The sequence below is a fragment of the Lepidochelys kempii genome, chromosome 11, assembly GCF_965140265.1.
Source record: "Lepidochelys kempii isolate rLepKem1 chromosome 11, rLepKem1.hap2, whole genome shotgun sequence".
NCBI classification, from domain to species: Eukaryota; Metazoa; Chordata; order Testudines; family Cheloniidae; genus Lepidochelys; species Lepidochelys kempii.
Window position 1 is genome coordinate 26157634 of NC_133266.1, and position 26941 is coordinate 26184574.

The window sequence follows — 26941 nt, forward strand, 5'->3', positions numbered from 1 at the left end:
GTCAAGAAGAGCTCTGCCCCTAGTTGGTTCCTCCACTACTTTCACCAGGAAATTGTCCCCTACACTTTCCAAAAACTTCCTGGATTGTCTTTGCACTGCTGTATTGCTCTCCCAACAGATATCAGGGTGATTGAAGTCTCCCATGAGAACCAAAGCCTGCGATCTAATAACTTCCATTAGTTGCTGGATGAAAGCCTCATCCACCTCATCCCCCTGGTCCGGTGGTCTATAGCAGACTCCCACCACGACATCACCCTTGTTGTTCACACTTCTAAACTTAATCCAGAGACTTTCAGTTTATTTTTCTGCAGTTTCATACCAGAGCTCTGAGCAGTCATACTGCTCTCTTACAATGCAACTCCCCCACCTTTTCTGCCCTGTCTGTCCTTCCTGAACAGTTTATATCCATCCATGACATGTGAGTTATTCCACCAAGTCTCTGTTATTCCAGTCACATCATAATTCCTTGACTGTGCCAGGACTTCCAGTTCTCCCTGCTTGTTTCCCAGGCTTCTTGCATAGGCACTTAAGATAACTCGCTGATCGTCCTGCTTTCTCAGTATGAGGCAGGAGCACTCCCCTCTTGCGCTCTCCTGTTCGTGCTTCCTCCCGGTATCCCACTTACCTCAGAGCTTTGGTCTCCTTCCCTCGGTGAACCTAGTTTAAAGCCCTCCTCACAAGGTTAGCCAGCCTGCTTGCAAAGATGCTCTTCCCTCTCTTTGTTAGGTGGAGCCCGTCTCTGCCTGGCACTCCTCCTTCTTGGAACACCATCCCATGGTCAAAGAACCCAAAGCCTTCTCTCAGACACCACCTGCATAGCCATTCGTTGACTTCCACGATTTGACGGTCTCTACACAGGCCTTTTTCTTCCACAAGGAGGATGGACGAGAGCACCACTTGCACTTCAGACTCCTTTATCCTTCTTTCCAGAGCCACATAGTCTGCAGTGATCTGCTCAAGGCCATTCTTGGCAGTATCATTGGTGCCCACGTGGAGAAGCAGGAAGGGGTAGCGATCCGAGGTGGAGAAGCAGGAAGGGGTAGCGATTGATGAGTCTCTGCAGTCTGTCCATCACATCGTGAATCCTAGCTCCTGGCAAGCAGCAGACTTCTCAGTTTTCCCGGTCGGGGTGGCAGATAGATGACTCAGTCCCCCTGAGGAGGGAGTCCCCGACAACCACCACCCGCCTCCTTGTCTTGGGAGCGGTGGTCGTGGAACCCCCATCCCTAGGACAGTGCATCTCATGCCTTCCAATCAGCGGAGTCTCTTTCTGCTCTCTTGCCTCAGATGTATCATCTAGTCCACTCTCTGCATTAGTACCTGTGGAGAGAACATGAAAACGGTTGCTTACCTGTATTTGCATTGCTAGTACATGGATGCTCCCCTTTCTTCTTCTGGAGTTAACATGCTGCCAAATTTCTTCACCGTCCTTCTGTCCTCACTGCGCAGCCTGCTCTGAATCTTCAGAATTTTGTGTCCATAGAAGCATATCCTGACGTCTGTCCAGGAAATCTTCAGTTTCTCTTATGCACCTCAGGGTCGATACTTGTTTCTCCAGACCTTGAACCTTCTCTTCCAATATGGAGACCAGCTTGCACTTTGTACAGACAAAGTCACTTCTGTCCTGTGAAAGAAAGACAAACATGGCACATCCTGTGCAGGTAACAACAGCTGAATGCTCACCATCCATATTACCTTCCTTCTAAGAGCTTCCTCAGGTGTTGTAGTAACTACTCAGAGAAGCCTGCAAGATGAAAGCCTCAGTGGGCTCTCCGCAGGTGAACTCCCTGTGTTTACTGCTCAGCTGGTTCGCAGCTGACTGGCTTTTTATAACAGTCAGGCCCACTCAAGGCTTACCTGGAACAAAGCACTCCCAGTTCAGACATGTCTAAGGGCTTGTTTAGAAATAGATTTTACACCAGTTTAAGTTAAACTTGTTTTTTAAAAAAGGAGTACTAGTGGCACCTTAGAGACTAACTGATTTATTTGAGCATAAGCTTTCGTGAGCTACAGCTCACTTGCTGTAGCTCACGAAAGCTTATGCTCAAATAAATTGGTTAGTCTCTAAGGTGCCACTAGTACTCCTTTTCTTTTTGCGAATACAGACTAACACAGCTGCTACTCTGAAACTTGTTTTTTAAAGCAAGTTAGTTAAACCAATTTAAATCCCTGATTTAGTAGTTCGGTTTAAAAGTGGCTTAGGTCAATTTAGTTTAAATCTGTTCCTAATCAATGTAAGACAAGTTTATATTAGTTTAAGAATCTCCACATAGCTTTTTGCACTGGTTTAACCAAATCAATTTTTAAATCAAACATTTAGTTAACTGGTGCAATTTTGCATGTAGATAAGTCTTAATGAGTCTTTCAGGCAGGAGTCATGTCTTTCTGTCTGTTCTGTAAAGTGCCCAGCATGCTTTTGCATACTGCAGAATAATAAAAATGGATGGAATGTGGGAATTTTTATGCATTCCTTTTGGTCCAAGCCTGGGTATAGTACAGACAAGATGTTAGTATGTGTCATGGAATATTTTCTTTAGGTAATGGATGAGACACAGCTCTCACTGCTCTTTATATGGGATCTAGCAATTGCTTTTGATAGTTACTGAATTCAATATGTGGACTAGCTGGGGTGAATGGAATTACTGTAGAATGGTTTTTTTCTTTTTTTTCATGCTGCTGTCAGGACAGTATTCCTTTTGAACCCTTGTCTGTCTTCAGTTGGGGTGGGGCTTCCAGTCATGGCCCAGGTAGCATAATTATCTTTCTTAAAGCAAAAAAAAAAAAGTGATTTTTTTAAAAATGCTGAAATGTAAAAGGGGATTGTTCCATGGATTATGGGCTTGGTCGTGCACTGCTGAAATGAAGAAGGATCATCCCAATGCTTAGGGTACTAGCCAGGGCCTCCAGCTGCATGGGTGCAGTTCCCTGCTCAGCCACAGACTCCCTGTGTGACGTGGAGCAAATCAGTGAGGTCTCTTTGCCCAAGTTCTCCATCTGTAAAATGTGGAAATAATAGCACGTCCCTATCTCATGGGGCTGTTGTGAAGATAAATACATTCAAGACTGTGAGGTGCTCAGATACTATAGTAATGGGGCCATGTAAGTACCAGAGACAGATAAACATTAGATCAAGTGGGCTATCAGTCTGCTACCTTTCAAATTCACTTTATTTTTTTTTCCAGCTACGAATGCCAAGTGCCGGGTCTAAATTTCAATTTTAATTTATTCCACTGGATACTAAAAATAAAGCCCAGCTGAACATATATGCCTAGGAGCTTAAAAAGTTGTCAACAAATTATGTCTGGTGCAATGCGGGAATGACCTTAATAATGTGTTTGAAATACTGTTTAATAAGTCGGCACTTCTGGGAGTGCCAGGCACAAAAATATGACCCAGAATGCTGCGTGTGGTATTTAAAATGGAAAACTACTTTTAATAAATGTAATGCACATAAACTGAATCCGTGAGTGTAATATTTGGAAGTGAACTGAGCAGCACAGTGATTTGGCTAAAAACAGTGGGCGGCAGTGTGTGTGACTGCCACGATTCAGAGAAACAATGGGACTTCTCTCCTATGACTAACTAAAGAGACACATTCACAATTGAGCTCCATGTATTTGGGGAAAATGAAAACCTTGCAAAACAGTGTCATTCTCCAGGTGGATGTCAACCTGTATTATTTTTCAACAGCCCTCTTGTGAAGTACTAATGTAGCCTCCAGCTACAGAGTAAATGTGATATGGGAGGCAGATAAAAGCAGGCCAGCATTAAGGGTTAGTCAGTTCTCTGTCATTCTTTGAAGTAGCCCAAAATAACTGAATCTTCAGGGAATGACAGTTCTTTGGCATGCATAATGACTGCTCAGGGTCAAGTTCATGAAAGAGACGCTGTTCTGTAATACCTGTTGCTCTCTTAACAAAAAACAAACTTTAACGCTGACAGCTAAGTCAAATAGCACAACATGCCACATTTTGCATTTAAACACAGAAAATCAATCTAGTGATGATATCATGTGCTTTTGCATTCTGTTTATAGATATCTTTTCTCTTGTGGAGATTATAATTCCTGTTTAATTTATAAAAATCTTCTCTTTAAAAATAAAATAAATAAAACAAAGGGGTAGCACAAGCCTTTATTTTAAAGGAGAACACATATATGGGCCATAACTTACTCTTATTATTTGCACAAATGGTTCCTTGGCTGTCAATGGGAGATCTATATGCTGAATGAAGTTAGTAGAATATGGGTTATTTATGTATGTATTTTGATTATCTACAGTCTTTGAAAATGGGGTATTTCCATTGAAAACAAATATTAACAGAATTTTTTTTTTCATTCTAGAAGCGGAAAGCTAAATAACCATTTAGAAGCTGCTATACATGAGGCCATGAGTGAGCTGGACAAAATGTCTGGGAATGTAAGTCTCTTTGCTTTCTAGTTACATAGGTTTTTTTCATTTTTGTGGCGTTTTCAAGCTGTCGCAGTTTTTGTAATTATTATGATTTAACAACTTAAAAGTTGAAAAAGATTTATAATTTCAGTTAGATTGTAACTACTCTGCATTATTGCTCTCCACCCACTGTAATTATTGGACAAATCTTTCATGTGTGAGGCCGACCAATATTTTGAACAGATCCTCAACTCCCACTAACATGCCTGGAGTTTTGCCTGAATAAGGAGTGCAAGAACTAGACCCAATTGTTTTCAAAGTTTGTATATCAAGATGTTGAAACGACATTAAAAAAATCTTTTGACTGTAACACTCCAGTGAATAATCTTAATCTAACATGAAATGAAAAATATCATAGGAAGTAAATTAAGATGAACAAACTTAACATCAGAACCTGACTGTGCTTGTTTTATTTTTTGTTTCCACTTTTATTTTGTGGCATACAGACAAAAGAAATCTCTGATAATGTAATACACTTTTAAAATACATTTGGAGATTTTTTTTGTACTCTTATTATAACAGAAGTCCATGCAGATGATTAAAAATTAAGTACAATACATTAAAATACTCAAAACTTCTAATTAATATTTTAGTAAGTATTAATGGTTTAGCTTTTAAAATAAAATTGATTTTTTTTCCTGATATTCTAAACCTTAACCCTGAAAAGACTTATGCACATGCTTAATTTTACACAATCAATAAGACTTAAATGGATCTCTTTATGGTGCATAAAATTATGCATATGCAGAAATCTTTTCAGGATTGGCACTTTAGACTTGGTTTTAGTACCATCTGGAAATAATATTACTGTCTCTATCTCTTGCTGTCTGTTTTGAATTGTTGATAAAGCTGAACCTTTTGGTTGTTAGTTTTACTAATACAGAATTATGGGTTTTCATCTAACTCAATGGCAATTTTGCAACTGACTGCAGGGGAGGTAAGATCTGATCATAGGTCTCTATAAGACCATCTATCCTACAAATATAACCAAAGCAGGGGATCTGGGTACTCTAACCCTATTACATCACAGTTAAAAATGTTTCCCTGGGCAGTTTCTATTGTACCCATGTCATATAGCTTTCATCCAGTTATGCAACCCAAATGAAACAGATACATGCTACAACTCTTAACTACGATGCAAGCTGGGTCAGGGAGAAACTGTGCTGTAATCAGGTTCCCTGACCAGGTTGTTTTTGTTGTGTTGACAAGCCTGATGTAACAAATTTTGTATCCTAAAATAATCTCTCGTGAGCTACTTTGTCACAAATCCTTAATCAAGATGAAGTTTATTTTCATAAATAGTATGATGATTGGGAATAATAGGGTCAGAAAATCATAGGTCACCAAATGTACTTCTTACACATTTTGAAATAAGCTTTTTTTAATTATCACTGTTCAGGCAGGACTAGTAAATTTTAAATGTAACACATGTACGGTACAATTGACATAGAGCATAACTGATGCTAGCAATAACATCTTTTGACTATATGATAAAATTATTCAAGACAGCTAGAATTTAAGAGATATGATCATGACAAAGAAATTTTTTCATATTGTTCAAGGATTTGTATTTTTTGATTAACTGTTATTTGTAATCTACAGATTGCTTTTTTCCAGAATACACAGCCTCACTTCTACCAACAGATGGTGGTGGTATTCCATATAAAACCGCAGAACATTGTTCTGCATTCCATTTCTCATAGCTGTGTTATAAATGTGTTTAATAGTTTTACATGATCATGATCTTTTCTCCCAGCTTTGAACTGGGAACTAATAATAGACATTGAATGGAAAATAATTGATTTAAAACATTTTCACATGCTAATTAATCTACTGTTCAACTTGAAGTTGATGATGATGGATGAAAACAGTTTGCTCAAAATAGTTTATCCCTTAAATTCATGTCTCTGGTAGTGCTGTAAGTCTGTCTCTGTTTCCACATTCTGTTTCCCAGTATATCCCTCTTTCTTTCTACTGTTATCCCAGTTTTGTAAACAGTTTCCCCTGGAGCCTAACATTATTACTGCTTTGTGCTTCAGTTCCTTGTATACTATATAGTAATGTGTAAGTGGTATCTGTCTCCTGAGACTTGAGGTATCCACACTGTGACACCTATGTTCAACCCCCTTCAGCCCAGAGCTTGATGTTCTTGAGTTTACTTCTAATTCTGCTTTTAATGTGGAAAATTAAAAGCTGTATCACCAGGGAAGCATAACTTTTCAAACAATACTGTAATTGATTGATCACTAACAGGTTGCTTTATTTAATTTTCTATGCTAACCTTTTCATATACTTATTTTCTAGGTACACCAAATCCCACAGGGAGACAGACAGGTGAAACCTCCAAAACCGAAGAGGAGGAAGATCTCTAGATAACATTGAATGTCTTTGTTACTGGTCCAGTACTTATCAAATTGAACATGCACATAAATCAGTATATAGGTATTGATATATATATTATATCAATATTTATATCAAGGACAGATAGATACCATCAAAGGGTGCTAAGCGAAATAGGGGTACAATATTTTTGTTGATCATGTGGGATAGTTAATGCTGGATAAACCAATCAGATTCCTTGAAAGATTACAGTAAAAATGTCAGATGATTACTGAATTTTTTCTATAATACTAAAATTGTGATTATAAAAATAGTCCAAATGTTTCTGATAAATTTTCATTGTGTATATAGATAATACAGAATTTCATGGTGATATCTGAAATGTAAATATTGTACAATATTGTCATGTACAAGCGTACCTAATGCACACTTTATCTTTTATTGTACAAAAAAATAGTGTACAAAATTCTTTGGTTTCTATTGAGTACACATACAAGAGACTACCAGTGTAAAGTGATAAATAAAAATACAGCCTAAATGCTTTTATATGATAATGTAAAAGATGCTGTTTTTGTATTTAACAGCAGAGAAAAGGCATGATTATGTAATACCTTAATTATGACATACACTTCACACCACTGAGTGTTCATTTATATTGTCTGTTTGGAATGAACCTTGCCTGGAAGTACTGTACTCCATTTCAGGTCTCTGTAGGAGAGTGCAACCTTGCAGATTCCTAAAGGGATGTGGGATCACAGGTCTAATTAAGAATTCAAAAGCTGAAACCACTGGTTGCATTTTATTTACTTAAGTTTTAAAGTAGAATGCTGTAGATTTTTTTATTAAAGTAAAAAGAAAGCTTAGATGGAATATTTTAGTCAGCCATTTCTGTAGTTGAAGTTTCATAGCCACCTTCTAAACTAAGCAATTTATACCACCATTGACTTTGAACTCCCCCCAAACCCTATATTTGTTAACCGAGGTTATTTAGCCTGATTAAACATTCTGTTTACATATATGAGGGAATGGCCCTATTTGAAAATATGAATATTAATGTTAATTACAATTTGATTTTGCAATGGAATAAAAGGGCATGTTCCACAGCATTCCTAAAAAATAATTCTAGTATCCCTCATACAGTATTATTAAATTAGAAGTTAAAGGTGGCTTACAACACTATTAGCAACAGTAATTTTATCAGTATTATGTAACATATCAGATTTATTTTATTTAAAAAGAATTATTTATACCCTTAACAGATTCTTATATATATTAATGTGGCTGAAATGTGCAGGTTAAATCTATTAACGAAATTATTTATGTTATATTAAGTGAATAATGTGAAACATATGTAGAAAGGAAGTAATACACTACAGATAAACAAGCCTAAAGCTGTGAGCCATTGTAAAAATAACAAAAAGTTAATAAGTGTAGCACATTGTCATCATTTTTTTCAATTTTTTCACATTGTGGTGGTGGTACACCCCCCTTCCCAAAGTAAATTCTCATTTTGCCCTGCCTTGTTCCAAGAAGGAGTCCTTAAGATGGACCTCTTCATCTGGGAACCACCACCTCTTTAACCTGGAATTCCATTTTCCCTGGAATGGCATCCTATAGTTAAGACTGTTAGAAATCAGCATCCTCTGAGGCTGATGACCTTGCCACTCTACTGATAACCACCAGTTGGCACTTGTACAGTGAGTAACTATTCCTCTCCCCATTGACTTTCCCCAGAACTCAAACTCAATTATCTGTGTGACATGACTGAGATCCACTGGCCCAGAGAATAAAGAGACCTGAGGACATTTCCAAACTCAGCTTTCTTGTGCCACAGCACATAGCACTACCCCTGGGCTAACCTACTTTTTCATGTCTCATACAGACAGCTCTTATTTCTTTTTCCCCCACCCCAACCTGATGGAATGCAATTAGCTACACTAAGCTACAGTGGCCTGGAGGCAGGAACCCTTCCTTCTACTGGGTAGGTTCATTTGTCTTTTGTGTAATGGCAGGACAGACTGCCATGGTCCTACATGCAAACTCATGTGAAGTGATCTTTTGTATAGTTTAGTTAACACTTTTTTGTTACAAGTTGATGTGTTTGTTATGTTTAAAGAGTTAATGTTGTCCATTTTTCGTATCAGCCTGCTTTTCTGCTGTTTTGTCTACACAATGTTTTTATTCATAAATATGTGTGTGTGTGTGTGTGTGTGTGTGTGCGCGTGCATTTGTTTATATTTAGTTTGGTTTTTTTACCTTTTGCTTTTCTGTCCTAACACTGAGTTTGTATTGACCAACCCTTCTTTTGGCATTTTAACTAATTAGGTTTGTACTTTCTCACCAATGTATACTTTACATTAGTAGACTATGTAAAGTATTTTTGTGCACTTGATTTCATTGGTTAATAATGGCATTGATGTGGGTGCTAGGAATAGTTTGTTTCAGTCCATACAGATTTTTTTTCTCTTTTAGAGTTTTTATGGTTTCATGTAAGCAGTTAATGTAAATATTGTGAGCATTACAGGTCATGCAGTGTTGTAACATTTTAAAAAATGTTGCACCTACTTTACAATTAAAAAACTGGTCACTCATACTTGAATTTTGCCCATAGAGCCATTTCTTTCTCTTTGCATTAAAGCATAATATAGTTTTTTGATGGAGGCCAAGACCTTCTTTCTACATTATTATTTTTTGTTTAACAAATCTATATTTTTTCTAATAGAAGACTTAAAATGAAAAATTTTAAAAATACTTTTTGCCTAGTTTCTAATTTAAGAGAGTACTCCTATATTTAGAGGGTGACAAAATACCCCATTTTGGAAAGTGGAATAATATTTTAATTGTCATTAATTTGGCACTGTCACGTTACCCTGTGAACCTTAAGTGACTGATGAAAGTGAGCCCACAAGAGGAATTAGTTTTTAATCAGCTTAATTATTTAAAATTTGTATGGTGTTTTGAGGATACAAAGTATCCTCATTATTATTTATTTATTTATTTATTTATTATGCTTTATTTATCAAGTGGGTTGTAGTATGTTGAGTCATTCCAAATGAGATAAAAATCAAAAGTATTATTCCCCTTTCTATCATGGTGCATTTTTAAACACCATTTAAGAAAAAATATTTCCATTCATTTCAATGGACTTCCTTTGTATTCCTGCTTCCGACAAAAAAAATTGCTGGAATCAGCTATGAAAATAGCTTTCCCATAGCCCAACAAACAAACAACACATTTTGGATGTGCGAGGTCTGTTATACTCAGTCTAAGATTTAAAGTGCTGCTCTTTTTTAAAAAAAAAAAAATTCAAATGTTAAGTTATTTACTAAGTCAGTTTTGCAGAAGGTTTAGAAGTAATGCACTACCATCTGAGTCCTGGAGTTTGATGAAATAGAGGGCTTGTGGTGGACTGAATTACCTTAGAAATACTACCTTTCTTAGTTACAGTTTGTATTTTGCTATGTAGGGTTGTAATGTGAGAATTCCAGCAGAGCACTAGCATAAAAATGCTTTTCTATTTAAAAAAAAATCCATTCTAGTCTTACTAAGAATTAGAAAAAAATTAATATCAGTTTTGTAATTTTTGATAAAGTTGTCGATATGATTAAATCACCAAAAAAAGTTACTGTGATGTTCTCTTCGGGGCAGGGACCATGTCTTCCTTTATGTTTATAAAATTCCTAGCACAGTGGGACCCTGATCTTGAATGGGGTCACTGGCTGCTACCATAGTATTAAATATTAGATAATGATGTTACAGTTAAGTAAAATACACAAAACACAAAAAACACAAGAGAATTCACAAATAAGAGTGAAAATCGGATTAGTTATCCTTAGTTTATCTGTTGTACTCAGCTATTACCACACAGATGTAAAATCATCCAGGTAAGTTTAGAAAATAGATGCCTGATCAGCTGTTGATTCTTTTACCCACAAAAAACAGAATATTCTGTCATAAGTCAAAACATAACTGCTGCTTTAACAGAGTTTTTGGTTATTTCCCTTTGCTGTGTTTTTAACAGTACTAACTGAAATCTTCAATTCACATTTCAAAATTCCCTCAGTAAGTATCTTTAACCAATAGGCATTAGCATCTGATGTTGTGTACTGGTAAAACACATATAATAGACACACTGTCAGATTCAGTGCAAATACAGTTCAACTCAGTGGGGTTATTTACACATGTCAGAAACAGACATGAGCAGACCTTGTATGAAGAGTTCTCCAAAAGGATCTCATAATGGAATTTGTCACTGATCATCCAGGGTTTGCCTACACATACCACACAAACCATGGGGGCCCCTCTGCCAATCCTAGAAAATTTCTAGCTCTCTGTGGGAAGCAGCTCCCCCAACTGCTGGATCTGGACACCCCACCCCTCCCATTCCCTGCCAGCATAGTACTGTACTATCAAGGTCTCCCCCTGGCCTCAGGGGCAGGGTTTCTCTGTGGAAAAGATAAACAAAAAAAAATTTATGACAGCCCTCAGCTATAGAGGCTAGCTCCTTTGTTACTTAAATATCCATCAGTCCTGTACTGAAAGGTTGGGTTTATTCAAAAGAGATTATGGGAACTTTGATTGCCCCTAAAGGGTATTGCCCTAATAAACCTTGCCCAGTTACAAGTGCAACAGAAGTTCTGCCTTTGTGGTTTAAAGGCAAAGAGCCTGATTCTCAATGACCTGCACTTTGGGCAGTCATTTACACAAGTGTGCAAGGTAGTGTAAACCACTACCCAGTCAGAATGGTAGGTTATTGCACTTGCATTCCACTGGTGTAAATGAGTATACAAGAAGCAGGGCAATGGAGAATCAGGCCCAGCCTCTTTGCTTGTCTCTCTCTTCACCAGGTTTTACTTTATTAGTTCATTTTGAGCAATGAGAACAAAAAAAAAAGTGGAAATGTTTGTGGTTTGGTTTTGGTTATTTCCCCTGAGATCACAGCCCGGAGAGGTTTTTCTCCTTTCAGGTCTAATTGCTGTGAACTCAGTGCTTGCCTACACATTGAAGTTATTCTGGATAACGTAGGATGTGAATTTAAAGTGGAATAGTTATTCTGGAATAACTCCAGGTATGGACATTCTTTATTGGAGAGAGGTCCTTTTTCTGTCTTAGCTTAATCCACTTTGGAAAAAGCACTATTATTCCACACATGGAGTTATTAGAATATCTATTCCAGAATAACCCCATGTGTAGGCAAACCTTAGAAAGACAGATTAATGGCCATTCATCAGAATAGATCATCAGTAGATAAAGAAGAGCAAACGCATATTTTGTATTAGCTAATACTTTACAACCTACCAGTAGAAACTCATAGCAAAGGATGTTGGAGTTGAATTTACAGTCTGGGTCCAGATTTAAATAGCATTGATAAGACTTGTAGTAACAAATACAAAGGTCTCCATTCCATCCATTTGCATAGGTCAAGGCCTGTCAATGAGAGACAGGGTTCTTGGATGATGAAAAAATGTGCAGGTAAGTCCTAGTGGTGTAGATTATTTCAGTGAGGGGCTAAAATTATAATTATATATTTATTTATAAACTGTTTTATCTAGAACCAGTGGTGTCCATAGTGCTGTGCAGACAGGTAAGTATTCAATGTTCCTGTCTTGAGGAAAGTGTTGGGTCAACAAAATTAGAAATGGCAACAGAACTGGCAGCAGAACATGGCTGTGCGACAGCAGAGAGAACACAAAAACATGGAAGAAAGGAAAGCTACTTTGGGCAAAACATGATGATGATGACCTATTATTCAAGGGGTTTCTGTTTCACAGAAGGATCTGGGAGGTAGTTTATAATCTGCATGAGAAAGGGAAGCTCACTCCACCAAAGCTGAGATGTGTGATAGACAGCTAGTCAAAAGAAAGATTTGTGATGACCCAGTGCAAGGAACTGGGTTTAGAGAGGGCATATTAGGTTACTCCTACCAGTTCTAGAAGTTTGCATGCATGCAGTATCTATCAAGCTCTAAACCAATTTGTATTTCTAAAGTAGAAGTATTACTTAATTCCTGTTGGTATAAGGATGGTCCTCCTGTTCAAGGAAAAGAATTTATGGTTCTTCTAGTAGTGTCCATATGCGTGCTCCATTGTAGGTGTATATGCGCCTCTAATCAGCGATTTTAGGTAGTAGAGTCTGTTGGGCCCTCACATGTGCCTTCCCTCCCTCAGGTTGCATCTGGTGCTTCGGAGAAGCACATATTTCACAGAAGTATACCTTCTGCCAACAGCTGAAGGCTAGATCCTGAAAGAACCAGAAACAAAAATTGAAACTATTCCTCATGGACAGTGTTTTTAAACCAGCATCTGACCCCAGTTCTGAATCCTCTCCAGGACAAAGATTGTCCCCAGAACCTTCAACTTCTAGAGAGAATTGCAGAGGAAGTCAGCTGACTCCCCTCTCAAAACTTCTAGAAAAAGGGCTGCAAGCCCTGAAACCAAGCTCTTGACCAGCCAGAGGGGATCCCCTGTGCATTTGGTCACCTCAGGACCAGTGGCACCGATGGCTCTGAAGCACACAACCCAGAGCTCTACAGTAATAACCTAAGATCCCATAGGATACAGGCTCAGGAGTGATGGCACCACCTTCCAAAGATAAAAATAGAAACCATATCATCCCTACAAAATTGGCACTGACAAAAAGGTCCTCAGCACCAAGTGCTTCAAAGCAGCCCCCATTGGAATGTATCTTCCATAAAAAGCCCTTAGTACCGACAATCCCTGGCAGCAACTACCGCAACATTGGTACCATAGGCGTTCCGCTTCTCTGGGGACCCTACAGTTGTGGAGGAACCAGATTTCCTGGTACTTGGTACTGGGGCTCCAGTACCAAGCACGTCTCAGTCTCAGAACCACCATCAGCATAGGGATATTTGCCTCCAGCACCCCTATCAGCCCCACCTTACACCAGTGGGGACTCAGATAGTGACCAACATGACAACTTACCTCTGGTCTCACATCACAACCCTCCGTTACAGCATCTGGGATGCTCTAATTCCCAATCTTCCTGGTCTGGTCACCCTTGGCAACTGGAATCTGTAGGTAGCCTTGTATCAGGTGTCTAATATCTCCTGCAGAGAGCCCACCAGTCTCTGTATCCAGAGCCCCAGGAAGAAACTTCATAGGAGTAGGAGGCCAGACTAAAGGTAGAAACTACTCCACCGATGAACCCCTTCTCTTCCTCACCTGATTAGGCAGGGATGCCCCCTCCTCCATCGTTAGCTGATGATTTCAAGCTTTACCTAGATCTTACTAAGAGGGTGGTTGAGGCTCTGCATATTCTTGAAGTGAAAGACTAACACCACAAATTGTTGGGCATACTACATACCTCTTCCTCTTTGAGGCTTGCAGTACCAGTCAACAAGGCACTTTTAGACCCTGTCAAGATCATCTGGCAGACACCAGCCTCTACTGCACCAGCATACAAGATGGAAGATACAAAGTATTATGTGCTCCACAAGGAGGCAGATTTTCTTTTCGCGCACCCTCAGCCCAGCTCTCTCATGGAAGCTGTTAACACATGAGGAAAGCGACATCACACCAAATCCACCCCCCTGTGATAGAGACTGGAAGTGGCTCAACCCTCTTTGGGAAGAAGGCATATTCACTGGTGACTTTAAAATTCAGGGCTTCAAACTATCAAGTTCTAATTGTCAAATACATCTACGTAAACTATGGAAAACTCAGTGCCTTTATTGACCACTTGCCAGAAGTACAAAAGGAACAAATTTAAAGCCATTGTCCAACAGGGATAGCAAAAACAGTGCTACAGACAGCACTGGGTGTAAAACGGGTGCATCACTCCACACCTTAAAGGACTCTACAGCCACACTGTGCTCGCTAGCAATCTATACACTGGGACAGAAGAGGAAATTCAGTTCACAACCACCTCACAGATCCCAGCCACCTGAGTTACCCCCCATCACAATGGTATTATGAGCCACAGCAAAAGAGACCTAGGATGCAAAGCAGAGTTTTCACCCTCGCAACCCTCAACCTCTCAACCCTCATCCTCTAAACACCAGTTTTGATGCGTTGATCAAGGCCCTAAGTACTCCTTGCAACAACAGCTATTACATAGACCTTCCACATCCCTTCGGAAGTCGCCTGATTCTCCTCCTCTGGAGTCGGGAGAACATCACCTCTGACAAATGGGTCTTGGAGATTATTTCAAAGGGTTACTCAATCTATTTCATGTCCCTCCCTCACCCACTCCCCCATCTCTCTTCAGGGACCCTTCTCAGAAGAGACTATTACACCAGGAAATAGATCACCTGTTATGCCTAGGGGCCATAGAACCAGTCCCTACTAACCTCAGAGGCAAAGTTTTTTTTATTCCAGATATTTCCTGATCCCCAAGAGAAAGGGAGGTTGGAGACTCATATTAGATCTAAGAGCACTAAACAGATATGTGAAGACACAGAAGTTCAAGATGGTCTGTCAAGGTTCCTCCCCCACTCTGAACTCTAGGGTACAGATGTGGGGACCTGCATGAAAAACCTCCTAAGCTTATCTTTACCAGCTTAGGTCAAAACTTCCCCAAGGTACAAAATATTCCACCCGTTGTCCTTGGACTGGCCGCTACCACCACCAAACTAATACTGGTTACTGGGGAAGAGCTGTTTGGACGCGTCCTTCCCCCCAAAATACTTCCCAAAACCTTGCACCCCACTTCCTGGACAAGGTTTGGTAAAAAGCCTCACCAATTTGCCTAGGTGACTACAGGCCCAGACCCTTGGATCTTAAGAACAATGAAACAGCATTCAGTTTCTTACAAGAAGACTTTTAATAAAAATAGAAGTAAATAGAAATGAAGAAATACCCCCTGCAAAATCAGGATGGTAGATGTCTTACAGGGTAATTAGATTCAAAAACATAGAGAACCCCTCTAGGCAAAACCTTAAGTTACAAAAAAGATACACAGACAGAAATAGTTATTCTATTCAGCACAATTCTTTTCTCAGCCATTTAAAGAAATCATAATCTAACATATACCTAGCTAGATTACTTACTAAAAGTTCTAAGACTCCATTCCTGGTCTATCCCCAACGAAGACCAGCATATAGACAGACACAGACCCTTTGTTTCTCTCCCTCCTCCCAGCTTTTGAAAGTATCTTGTCTCCTCATTGGTCATTTTGGTCAGGTGCCAGCGAGGTTACCTTTAGCTTCTTAACCCTTTACAGGTGAGAGGAGCTTTCCCCTGGCCAGGAGGGATTTCAAAGGGGTTTACCCTTCCCTTTATATTTATGACATGGTCACACTAGCAGCCATTATTCCATGACTGGAACAAGGAGATTGGTTCTCAGCCCTTGACTTATAAAATCCCTACTTCCACATCTCAATCCAACTGCCTCACAGAGATTCCTTCGATTTACCTTTCAGCAGGACCATTATCAGTACAGAGTGCTCCCATTCAGTCTCCCATCCGCACCCATGGTATACTCCAAGGTCCTCTCTATCGTATGGACATTAGGTACTGTCATTTAACCAGACCTGAACAATTGCCTTCTTGAGGCTCATTCCTTCAAGGATGGCCTGTGAGCCACCAGAGGGCTATGCATATATTTGCACAACTAGAGCTCCAGCTCAATATCCAGAAATCTACCTTGACCCCAGTACAACATCTAGAATTTTTGGGGGCTGAACTCGATGGAGTACAAGAGAGAATGTTCCTCTCGCTGCACAGATCCAGCACCCGATGAGTCTTATAGAGACAGTCCAGGCCAGCCCACAAACTCCAGCCAACTTCTCGGGCAAATGGTGGTATACACATTTGTGACTCCACATGCTTAATTGTACATGAGATGTTTACAAATATGGCACAGATCTGTTTACTCTCCGAACAAGGATGGACTAACCAAACCGTTGTTGATGCCCTCCAGAGTCAAACACTCCCTGGTCTAGTGGAAAGAACAAGCCACCATTCATGCAGGTTCTATATGCCTTTCCTCCATTCCTTCTGATATCGAGGGTCCTATTAAAGATACGGTGAGAGAGAGAATAAAAGTCATACTGATTGCCCCCTCCTAGCCGAGCCAACTGTGGTATCCATACCTTGCACAGCTGGCAGTAGGTCCTCCAATTCCTCTTTGGCCATTCCGTACCTACTCTCCCAAAATGATGGATGGATCCTTCACCCCAATTTACAGATCCTCTGGCTGCAGGCTTGGCTCCTTCATGGTTCCAATAATTAGAAAGTGAATGCTCTGAGGAGGTGAAAGAGATCCTACTATACAGTAGGAAATCTATGACTCGTCACACTTACCTGCAAAAGTGTAAATGCTTCCAAAGTTGGTGCAATTCCAAACAAGTGGCTCCCACATCTTCCCCCCCCCCACCCTTTGATTCCAGATTATATTCTAGATCTCAAGAGGTCAGGTCTCTCTTTTAGCTCACTTAAAATGCATCTAGCGGCAATAACAAAAAAAATAGATATGTTCATAGAGGGGATAGGTCCATCAATGGCTATTAGCCAGGATGGACAGGGATGCTGTCCCTAGCGTCTGTTTGCCAGAAGGTAGGAATGGGCAACAGGATGAATCACTCAATGAATACCAGTTCTGTTCATTCCCTCTGAAGCACCTGGCATTGGCCATTGTTGGGAGACAGGAAACTGGGAGAGATGGACCTTTGATCTGGCCCAGTATGGCCGTTCTTATAATGGCCTTCCACCATCAGGTGGACAGATACTCAGTATTCACCCATCCAACGACACACAAGAAACCTCTTCCTGCACATCAGACCACCCACTCCAACATGGGATACCAATTTGGTGCTGAAAATCTGAATTAGATCATCCTTTTGAACCTATGGCCACTTGCTCCCTCTTACGCCTGTCCATGAAGACAGCATTTCTAGTGGCTGCTACCTCGGCAGGACAAATAGGGGAAATAGCATTGTAGGTGGTGCAACCACCGTTCATGGTCTTTTTTTTTTTTTTTTAAGACAAAGCCACCCTAAGGCCACCTCCCAAGTTCCTCCCCAAGGTAACCTCATCCTTCCATATGAGCCAACTAATTAACCCCCCCCTCCGCCCCCAACCCTTTTTCCAAAACCACATCGTGACAACAGGGTGGCGATACTTCATATGATGAATATTAGTTTGGACAGGACTAAGGACTTTAGGAAGTCTCCTAAACTCTTCCTTACATTTGCAGAAAGATCCATTGGCTCTACAATATCAGCTCAAAGACTCCAAATGGGTCGCCAATTGCATTAACCACTGTTACCATGCATGTAACCTGCTGTCCCCATCAGGAATCCACATGCACTCCACTAGATCTGTTTCTACCTTGTTAAAGATGTCCCCATCTCCTAAATCTGCAGGGCAGCAACCTGGGCTTCTGCCAATACTTTCGCAGAACACTACACGATTATTCTGATGTCATCTTCAGTTCCACAATACTATCATCAATAACAGCCTCCATTATGAAGCCCCAGCCCTACATGAGGGATACTGCTGTGAAGTCATCTATGGTGGGGCACTCATGGGGACACTACTCGAAGAAGAGGAAGTTACTCACCTTGTACAGTGTAACTATGGTTCTTTGAGATACGTATCCCTATGGGTGCTCCACAACCTGCCCTCCTCCCCTCTATTTCAGAGTTCTCTATAAGGGGCTCTGCAATACAGAAGGAACCGAGGGTGGTTTGCCTGCGCAGTGCTAGATAGCCTCAAGGCAGACCATGTGGGAGGGGGAGCACATGTGGACCAAAGATACATTGCTAACTAAAACCTCCTATTAGAGGCACAGGGGTGCAGATACACCTACAGTGGAGCACCCATAGGGGGACACATCTCGAAGAACCATCATTACTGTACAAGGTAACTTCCTCTCTCATTTCTCTGACTTTTCTCTAGTTAAATAAAAGTCATTGAAATTTAAGAAATATAAAAATAAATAAATAAATTGAAAAGTTTGCCATTATTCACTATCAACTGAGGATAAGCCTACTTCTGAAGAGGAGGATTAAGCTCCTGAAATTCAAAGCAAGCTTTCATACTGTGTTTATTTATTTATTTATTTATTTGATGCCCAAAATTGTGCTAAATATGAGAAATGACAGATCCACGTCTCAGAAAACTTAGTCTCCATAAAGCAATTTGTAAAGAGGTAGAGACAAAGGAAGACAATACAAGATGCATTTATTTTGTATTTGACCTCATATCAAAGTCCCAATTTTTCATTGTTTATTGATCTCGTGCCTGACTGTCATTTTTAACTGTATTCTTTCCTTGCTCAATATCTATTATTTTGAAGCTAGTTACTCATTTAAAAAATATATCTTGCATCTATGACATTATGCCTACCTGATATGTTTTCCTTACCTGCTTTCCTCTGAATCTATTGTCAACTACAAATGTAAATGTTTCTAAAAACCTTAACTGGTCTAATATCTAATTCCAAATCTAATAGTCAGGTCAGGAAAAGGATAAAAAGAATTTGGATATAAAGAAAGGTATTTTTCCAGTAATAGTAAAAAGCCGTGATCATCTACTCATTCTCCCCATTGACAGAGAAATAAATTAAACAGAAGTAGCTCAATAATTGATGTAGACAAAATAGACAATAAAAGTGTGTTAGATTCACGTAGGGGTTACCATGATCTCGAAAGTTGATGTGTGACAGCTGTAGCCAAGTGCACATTCATTCCATCTGAAGAATTCCCACACACACACAAAAGATAGTGGGAAATAACATCTTTAAGAAGACAGAGACATGGTTTGAGTACAGGATGGAGGCAGGAACTCATTTATAATCCTAGCTGACACTAGTTCCCTGTGTGCATTCAGGTGGGACTCTAGTTTCCCGTGTGAGAATAAGGTGTGTAGGCAGAAGAAATTCTGAGGTGAGACTGGGGGCCTGAAAAAATAATCATTGATGTCATTGGAAAGGCTCCCACTGACTTCATTGGACATTGGATCAGGTCAGGCCCTGAGTTTTCTCCCAAATTCTGCAGTCAACATGGGCGGTTGCCGGCTCACCCCCTACTCCACTCCATGGAAGTGTTGGGGATTCTGGCCCTTTGATGGGTCTAAGGATATCCAGAGAAGAAGCAGGCAAAACAGGATCTTGAACCCGGGTCTTCCTCCCAGGTAAGGATCCAACCACTAGGCTATTCTGTTGGGGTGGGTCTCCCAACCTTTAAAACCTTCCAACAAACATTTATCAAAACTGATGTGTTTCCTCAAAACAGTGTGGTTTCAACTGAAATGTGCCATCAACATCTTTTTGCCCAGCTGTATTTGAGAGTATGAATTAGTGATTGTAAAGTGCTTTGAAGATAAAAGCTGGCATTTTCAAATGAGCTTAAGAGAGCTGTGCTCAGTTCCCACTGAAATTCAGTGGGAGTTGACCTAGCATCCCTTGAAAAGCCCAGCCAAAATTGTTATGTGCATACTAATACCATTATAAGTCTATCTTTAAGTTTTATTTTATTGTCTTTTAATGTCCACAAATAAATAAAATGGTAACAAATAGTATGGCCCAAGATTTTCAGAAATGGATGCCTGAAGTTAGGCTCCTAAATCCATACATAGGTACCAGACTTTAATTCAATGGGAGCTGCTTGAGTGCTCAGGACTTGTAAAAAGCTTTCCTTATTCAGGTGCCTAAATATGGATTTAGGAACCTAACTGTAGGCACTCATATTTAAAGCTGTTGGCCACAATTTGTTACATGGGAATATGTGTGCCTAAAATGTTATTTAAATATGTTTGATTTTAATTAAGTTAGTTACCTACCAGCTAGATACTAGTTTTAAAAAGTATGACCTCATGTTATTATGTACAACAAAAAATACACTCAAACTTTGCATTCTAAGAATGAAATTATGTTTTTAAGCCTTGGGGAGGCAAGGTGAGTGAGGCAAAATCTTTTATTGGACCAACTTCTGATGGTGAGAGTACATAGTCTTAGCAGGTAGGGGGATACTTATACTATTACAAGGAGAACACATTTTCAAGAACTACATCTTAGAATGAAATCAATAGAACTAAGAAATAGTTGAGGTTTGGAGGAGCATGTTATTTCCTAAATGCCCAACAGTGAGTGTATCCTGAAGAACAGAAGCAAGCTAGGGAGAAAATTGACACTGTTACAAGCAAACTACCATGTTATAAATGTAACAAAAAGAAGGGAGGCAAAGGAAATGAAAAATGTTCCAAGATATTGTTATATTCCTTCTTCCCTTTAATCAGAACGAGAAAATACATATAACTATGTGAATAGAAACAGGAGCTTTAGAAAAGCTCCTGGAATAAAAAAAAGTTTCTCAAATGTCATGCATAATGACTCATCTTTGTTTATAAATGAGCTTAATCCCGTGAAGATTCTCAGATGCTGATCCATTCATCACATTTAAAAATCTCATTTTGAGGTTCTCTGCCCTGAGAAATAAAGATTTTTTTTCACCTGGTATGTTGAGTATAACAAGGTCAAGGAGCATTGCGTAGATTCAAAAGAGATAGATTTGTTCCTTCTTCAGAGCAAGACAGGTTATTTCAAGTACTGGGTAGTACTTGAAAAGCATTTTTTAAAAAAGCATTTTTTACTGTCTCAGCAATCTGACTCATTCAACATGGAGACAGTATTCAGAAGATAGGGAGCAATGAAATGATCAATGTTTGGGTCAGGGAGCAGAGGGTAGTAGTCTTCAGAAGCCACAAATTTGAGGAAGATTTTTCTCCTTCTATTTCTAGGGGCAAGAACAATGTTTTCTCTCATTTCTGTGGGTTTCAGAGACCTCTGGGAAAACAGAGGCACTCTGAGATGAAGCAGTCCTGCTTGGAAGATAGGAAAGACCTAGCACCTTCTCAAGAAAACTAGAAAAAACAAAAGAGCTGAAAAACTTCTGAGGTGGGATTTTCAAAACCACTCCGTGTTGGCCTAACTGTTCCCATTGAAGTTAATTGGAGTTTTATCAGTTACTTTAATGGGAGGAGAGGTAGGCAACATGGAGCCATTATATGGTTCAAAACTGTCAGATTGAGGAAAGAGTCAGTCAGGAAGACTTACCTTTGATCAGGAGAAATGGACTGCTAGTATCGAAGGAAAACTTAAAAAAAAAAGTCAGAGATCTTTTAATAATCCACTTCATTGCATGTGACTAGCGATTGAGAGTTTGTATTAGAGTTCTAAGTCTGAATTCATTATATGTCTCTAATTTTCTCAAAACTATTATCCACCTTTCTGATGACCAAAAAACGTATTTCTATAGGAAATGAACTGAAAATTAAACTGGGGAATACGGTTTAGCGCTGCTATTAAATGTATTCTGGCATTTCAAGTTGAAGATATCTAGCGCTCCAGACAATGTGTCTGCTGATAAGGAAAATGGTCAGACTGAAAAGTCTTTCCATCTATTTGCCTTTGGCTTTATGAAGAAATACCTTCTATCGGCAAGTTATTAAATAATTACCCATTACAGCATTTCTCACACATTCCTCTCAAGCATCAGAAACTGGTCACAATCAGAGACAGAACAACAAACAAGAAGGATCAGTTTTTAAATGTTCATGTTCCTGTTTCCAGGAGACCAACCACCATGATGCCTAAGCATCAGCTGGACACACTTTGCCAAGGTAACAAGAATCCTCAGATTTTCGTGGGGTTATGAATTGATCACACAAGAAATTAATTTAGTCTGTGCAGCATAGATAAGAGCCCTTAAATCTTCAGAAGTCCTTAATTTTGAAAATACTTTTTTATTAAACCTAAATACCTCCACCTCTGGTGTCTAGCTCATCAGCTGAGCTCTTCAAAGTCTAAGCCAGAAGGATATTCTTCCTACATCAAGAGGATGCAGGTTTTGTCCAGTGGTAACTAAAGGTGGGTATTCATTTGAGTGACCAACAGAAAAAAAATTGAACTGCAAAACAGCCCCTCTGTTTGCTCCTACCAGCTCAATACCTAAGGCAAGCAGGGAGACTATAATCGTGTCTGAGTTTGTACAATCTAATAATATATATATTATATTTTATTAAATTGGAGAAAGGGTAAAAATACAATTGATAAAGAATCTGGAAAATGCAGTAAGACCCCAGGAATTAAAATGAGATCAAAATTCGTTGCAAGTTTTTAAAATCAGGAAGTTTATAAAAGTAATCATTTCAAGAGGAAGTCTTTAAGAAGTGGCTCTAATCTGAAATGTTACTGCAAAGTGCTGCTGTTCCAAGTTTGTTTCAATGAATTCCATTTCAAATCTGCTCAGTTTGCAATTAACAAGATTTTTCCAAACTGCTATAAATGCAAACTCAACCTGGGATCTGAGAGTCAAACTGGGTTCTTTCCTTCATAAGTATCACCACCAGAAACAAAAATTCTACTGATTAAATTAAGCTCTCAGTTACACTCTATGTGACTCCATTATTTTCAATTAGTGTGCACAGGGGTTACTGATGGTAATTTAGGTCCAGATTATGAACCTCTTTCTCACATTGATCAGGAGTCCATTAAAATCAGTGGAACCAACACCGACAGATCTGCCTGTCGACAGGCAGGATCACACCTGGGACCTCAGGAGCTAAATGCATGAGCCTCTACTGCATGAGCTAAAAGCCATATGGTTGTTAGCTAGGGTTATAGAGCAGACTCATTAATCACTCTCTCTCTCTCTATGTGGTCTCAGGGCCACTAGATGGGACAGAACACCACACCCAGAAGGTGTGTGAGTTCATAATCTGGCCTTTGGTGAACAATTCTGTCCAAGATAGTCAAAAGTAAATATAATCTAGTTCATTCTCCTGTATATGTGTTGGCTCTGCAGGGTTAACGGGAATAAAAAGCAGTCTTTTTTTTCTCTTTCACTAATGTAAGCACATGTTTTTTCACAGCAGAACTGTGCTTGGAAAGGGAGTCAAAGATGAGCACTTACATAAGTAACCCTTTAGCCACACAAGATCTAAACAGCCTGGCTCATCAAATTGGAAATAGTTCTTCAGGTTCAAATGGAAGATAATTTTATATCAACAGAAGGAAACATTTGATTTGTCAAATTATATAAGAACTGTGCTTCTGGTATAAGAACTATGCTTCTGTGTCCTGTAATGGCCATCTTGACTTGTCTTGGAGACATATTGTTAATGTGATTAGATGATATTCAAGTTTGCTGGTCTTGATATAAGTCTTGATGTCTGTTAGCTAAAGTCCTGGTGATTGGGGGGGGGGGGAGAACCTGTTTGAAGCCATAACAAACATCAGTATTTTGTTTTTTAATTATTCAAAAAATTCAGACTTCCAATTTTATAATAAAGGTATGATTTTACAAAAATTTCAACCAGTGTTACAGTCCAAAAGGGTCTCTCAATGGGACATACCTACTGTGATAGCCTCCTTATTAGTTTAGTTGCCAGCATGTGAAGCAGAAACTTGACATGTCCAAATCCCTTAATATTTACCAAAAAGAAAAGGAGGACTTGTGGCACCTTAGAGACTAACCAATTTATTTGAGCATGAGCTTTCGTGAGCAACAGCTCACTTCATCGGATGCATACTGTGGAAAATACAAAAGATGTTTTTATACACACAAACCATGAAAAAATGGGTGTTTACCACTACAAAAGGTTTTCTTTCCCCCCACCCTACTCTCCTGCTGGTAATAGCTTATCTAAAGTGATTACTCTCCTTACAATGTGTATGATAATCAAGGTGGGCCATTTCCAGCACAAATCCAGGTTTTCTCCTTCACCCCCCCTCGCCCACCAAGCCACTCTCCTGTTGGTAATAGCTTATCTAAAGTGATCACACTCCTTACAATGTGTATGATAATCAAGGTCAGCCATTTCCACCAACATTCCACACAAAGATGGACTACAAGCCGTCAAGAACACTATCCCTGATAATGTCATGGCTAACCTGGTGGATGAACTTTGTGACTTTGTCCTTACCCATAACTATTTCACATTTGGGGACAATGTATACCTTCAAATCAGCGGCACTGCTATGGGTACCCGCATGGCCCCACAGTATGCCAACATTTTTATGGCTGACTTAGAACAACGCTTCCTCAGCTCTCGTCCCCTAACGCCCCTACTCTACTTGCGCTATATTGATGACATCTTCATCATCTGGACCCATGGAAAAGAAGCCCTTGAGGAATTCCACCATGATTTCAACAATTTCCATCCCACCATCAACCTCAGCCTGGTACAGTCCACACAAGAGATCCACTTCCTGGACACTACAGTGCTAATAAACAATGGTCATATAAACACCACCCTATACTGGAAACCTACTGACCGCTATTCCTACCTACGTGCCTCCAGCTTTCACCCTGACCACACCACACAATCCATTGTCTACAGCCAAGCTCTGCGATACAACCGCATCTGCTCCAACCCTCAGAGAGAGACAAACATCTACAAGATCTCTATCAAGCATTCTTACAACTACAATACCCACCTGCGGAAGTGAAGAAACAGATTGATAGAGCCAGAAGAGTACCCAGAAGTCACCTACTACAGGACAGGCCCAACAAACAAAATAACAGAACGCCACTAGCCGTCACTTTCAGCCCCCAACTAAAACCCCTCCAACGCATTATCAAGGATCTACAGCCTATCCTGAAGGATGACCCAACACTCTCATAGATCTTGGGAGACAGGCCAGTCCTTGCCTACAGACAGCCCCCCAACCTGAAGCGAATACTCACCAGCAACCAGAACCACTAACCCAGGAACCTATCCTTGCCACAAAGCCCGTTGCCAACTGTGCCCACATATCTATTCAGGGGACACCATCACAGGGCCTAATAACATCAGCCACACTATCAAAGGCTCGTTCACCTGCACATCCACCAATGTGATATATGCCATCATGTGCCAGCAATGCCCCTCTGCCATGTACATTGGGCAAACTGGACAGTCTCTACGTAAAAGAACAAAATGGACACAAATCAGATGTCAAGAATTATAACATTCATAAACCAGTGGGAGAACACTTCAATCTCTCTGGTCACTCTATTTCTGATCTCAAAGTGACTATCCTTCAACAAAAAAACTTCGAAAACAGAATCCAACGAGAGACTGCTGAATTGGAATTAATTTGCAAATTGGATACAATTAACTTAGGCTTGAATAGAGACTGGGAATGGTTGTCATTATAAAAAGTAACCTATTTCCCCTTGTTTATTATTCTCCCCCCCCCCCCCCGTTCCTCAGACGTTCTTGTTAAACCCTGGATTTGTGCTGGTCATGGCCCACCTTGATTATCATACACTTTATAAGGAGAGTGATCACTTTAGATAAGCTATTACCAGCAGAAGAGTAGGGTGGGGGGAGAGAAAACCTTTTGTAGTGATAAACACTCATTTTTTCATGGTTCGTGTGTATAAAAACATCTTCTATATTTTCCACAGTATGCATCCGATGAAGTGAGCTGTAGCTCACGAAAGCTTATGCTCAAATAAATTGGTTAGTCTCTAGGGTGCCACAAGTACTCCTTTTCTTTTTGCGAATACAGACTTACATGGCTGTTACTCTGAAACCTGTTAATATTTACCATTGCCTCTGAGAAAAAATGGATTCAAATTGGGAAAACTCAGTTGTTCTGACTTCAGAAGCCAGTTTAGCATTAAATTGGGGGATTTCGAAAATGTTATGTTAACCCTGCCTTTCACTTGTCTCCCTCATATGCTTGGTTTTTTTAGACAGATCAGTGGCGTAGCCAGGTGGAGAAAACAGGGGGAGCGGAGATAAAAAAAAAAAAAAAAAAAAAAGGCACCACCCATTAGCACTCACCCGGCAGAGTAAGGCGACAGATGCCTCGAAAGGTTCCTCTCTTCCAGGCCATATTCATCCTGGCTTGAGACTCTTATTATCCAACAGTTTAGGAAAGTACATCTACTAACAAAACCACAGGAGCAAATCTCTGTACAGAGGCATGTTCTCGTCTGATTATGTGTCTTTTACAAAATTGTTTAGAGGTCAGGACTTCTAATGAGACAGTTGAGTTATGTAAATCCTGAACAATTTCCACAAATTCTTCATACAAGATAAGTTATAGAAACTTTACTGAAGGTTTCCAGAATTTAGTATTTATGTCCTACTTCAAATGCTAAAAAGCATTACTAAGCTATTTGTCATTCAGGTTTCAATCTGGTGTGGAGACTTAACCTTTGAAAAATCATGCTTCTGCCTTCAAACTCTGTTTTTC

General features: G+C 39.7%; 3 protein-coding genes across 9 annotated transcripts in view; 2 read left to right on the plus strand and 1 right to left on the minus strand.

Annotated features, from left to right (window-relative positions):
- Nucleotides 1–10717, plus strand: part of MBD5 (methyl-CpG binding domain protein 5) — a 269324-nt gene extending 258607 nt beyond the window's left edge. For 6 of the 7 annotated variants that reach the window (XM_073305421.1, XM_073305422.1, XM_073305418.1 and 3 more), the window contains 2 exons: nt 4342–4417; nt 6755–10716. In XM_073305421.1, coding sequence (XP_073161522.1) covers nt 4342–4417; nt 6755–6826 — 148 coding nt within the window. In that variant the 3' untranslated portion in view covers nt 6827–10716. Of the gene's footprint in view, nt 1–4341; nt 4418–6754 lie in introns of all 7 variants that reach the window. The other variant, XM_073305424.1, reaches the window with a different exon arrangement.
- Nucleotides 1–26941, minus strand: part of ORC4 (origin recognition complex subunit 4) — a 407571-nt gene that overhangs the window by 345284 nt on the left and 35346 nt on the right. The window lies entirely within an intron of this gene.
- Nucleotides 1–26941, plus strand: part of EPC2 (enhancer of polycomb homolog 2) — a 159739-nt gene that overhangs the window by 4377 nt on the left and 128421 nt on the right. The gene's annotated exons all lie outside the window — the stretch shown is intronic.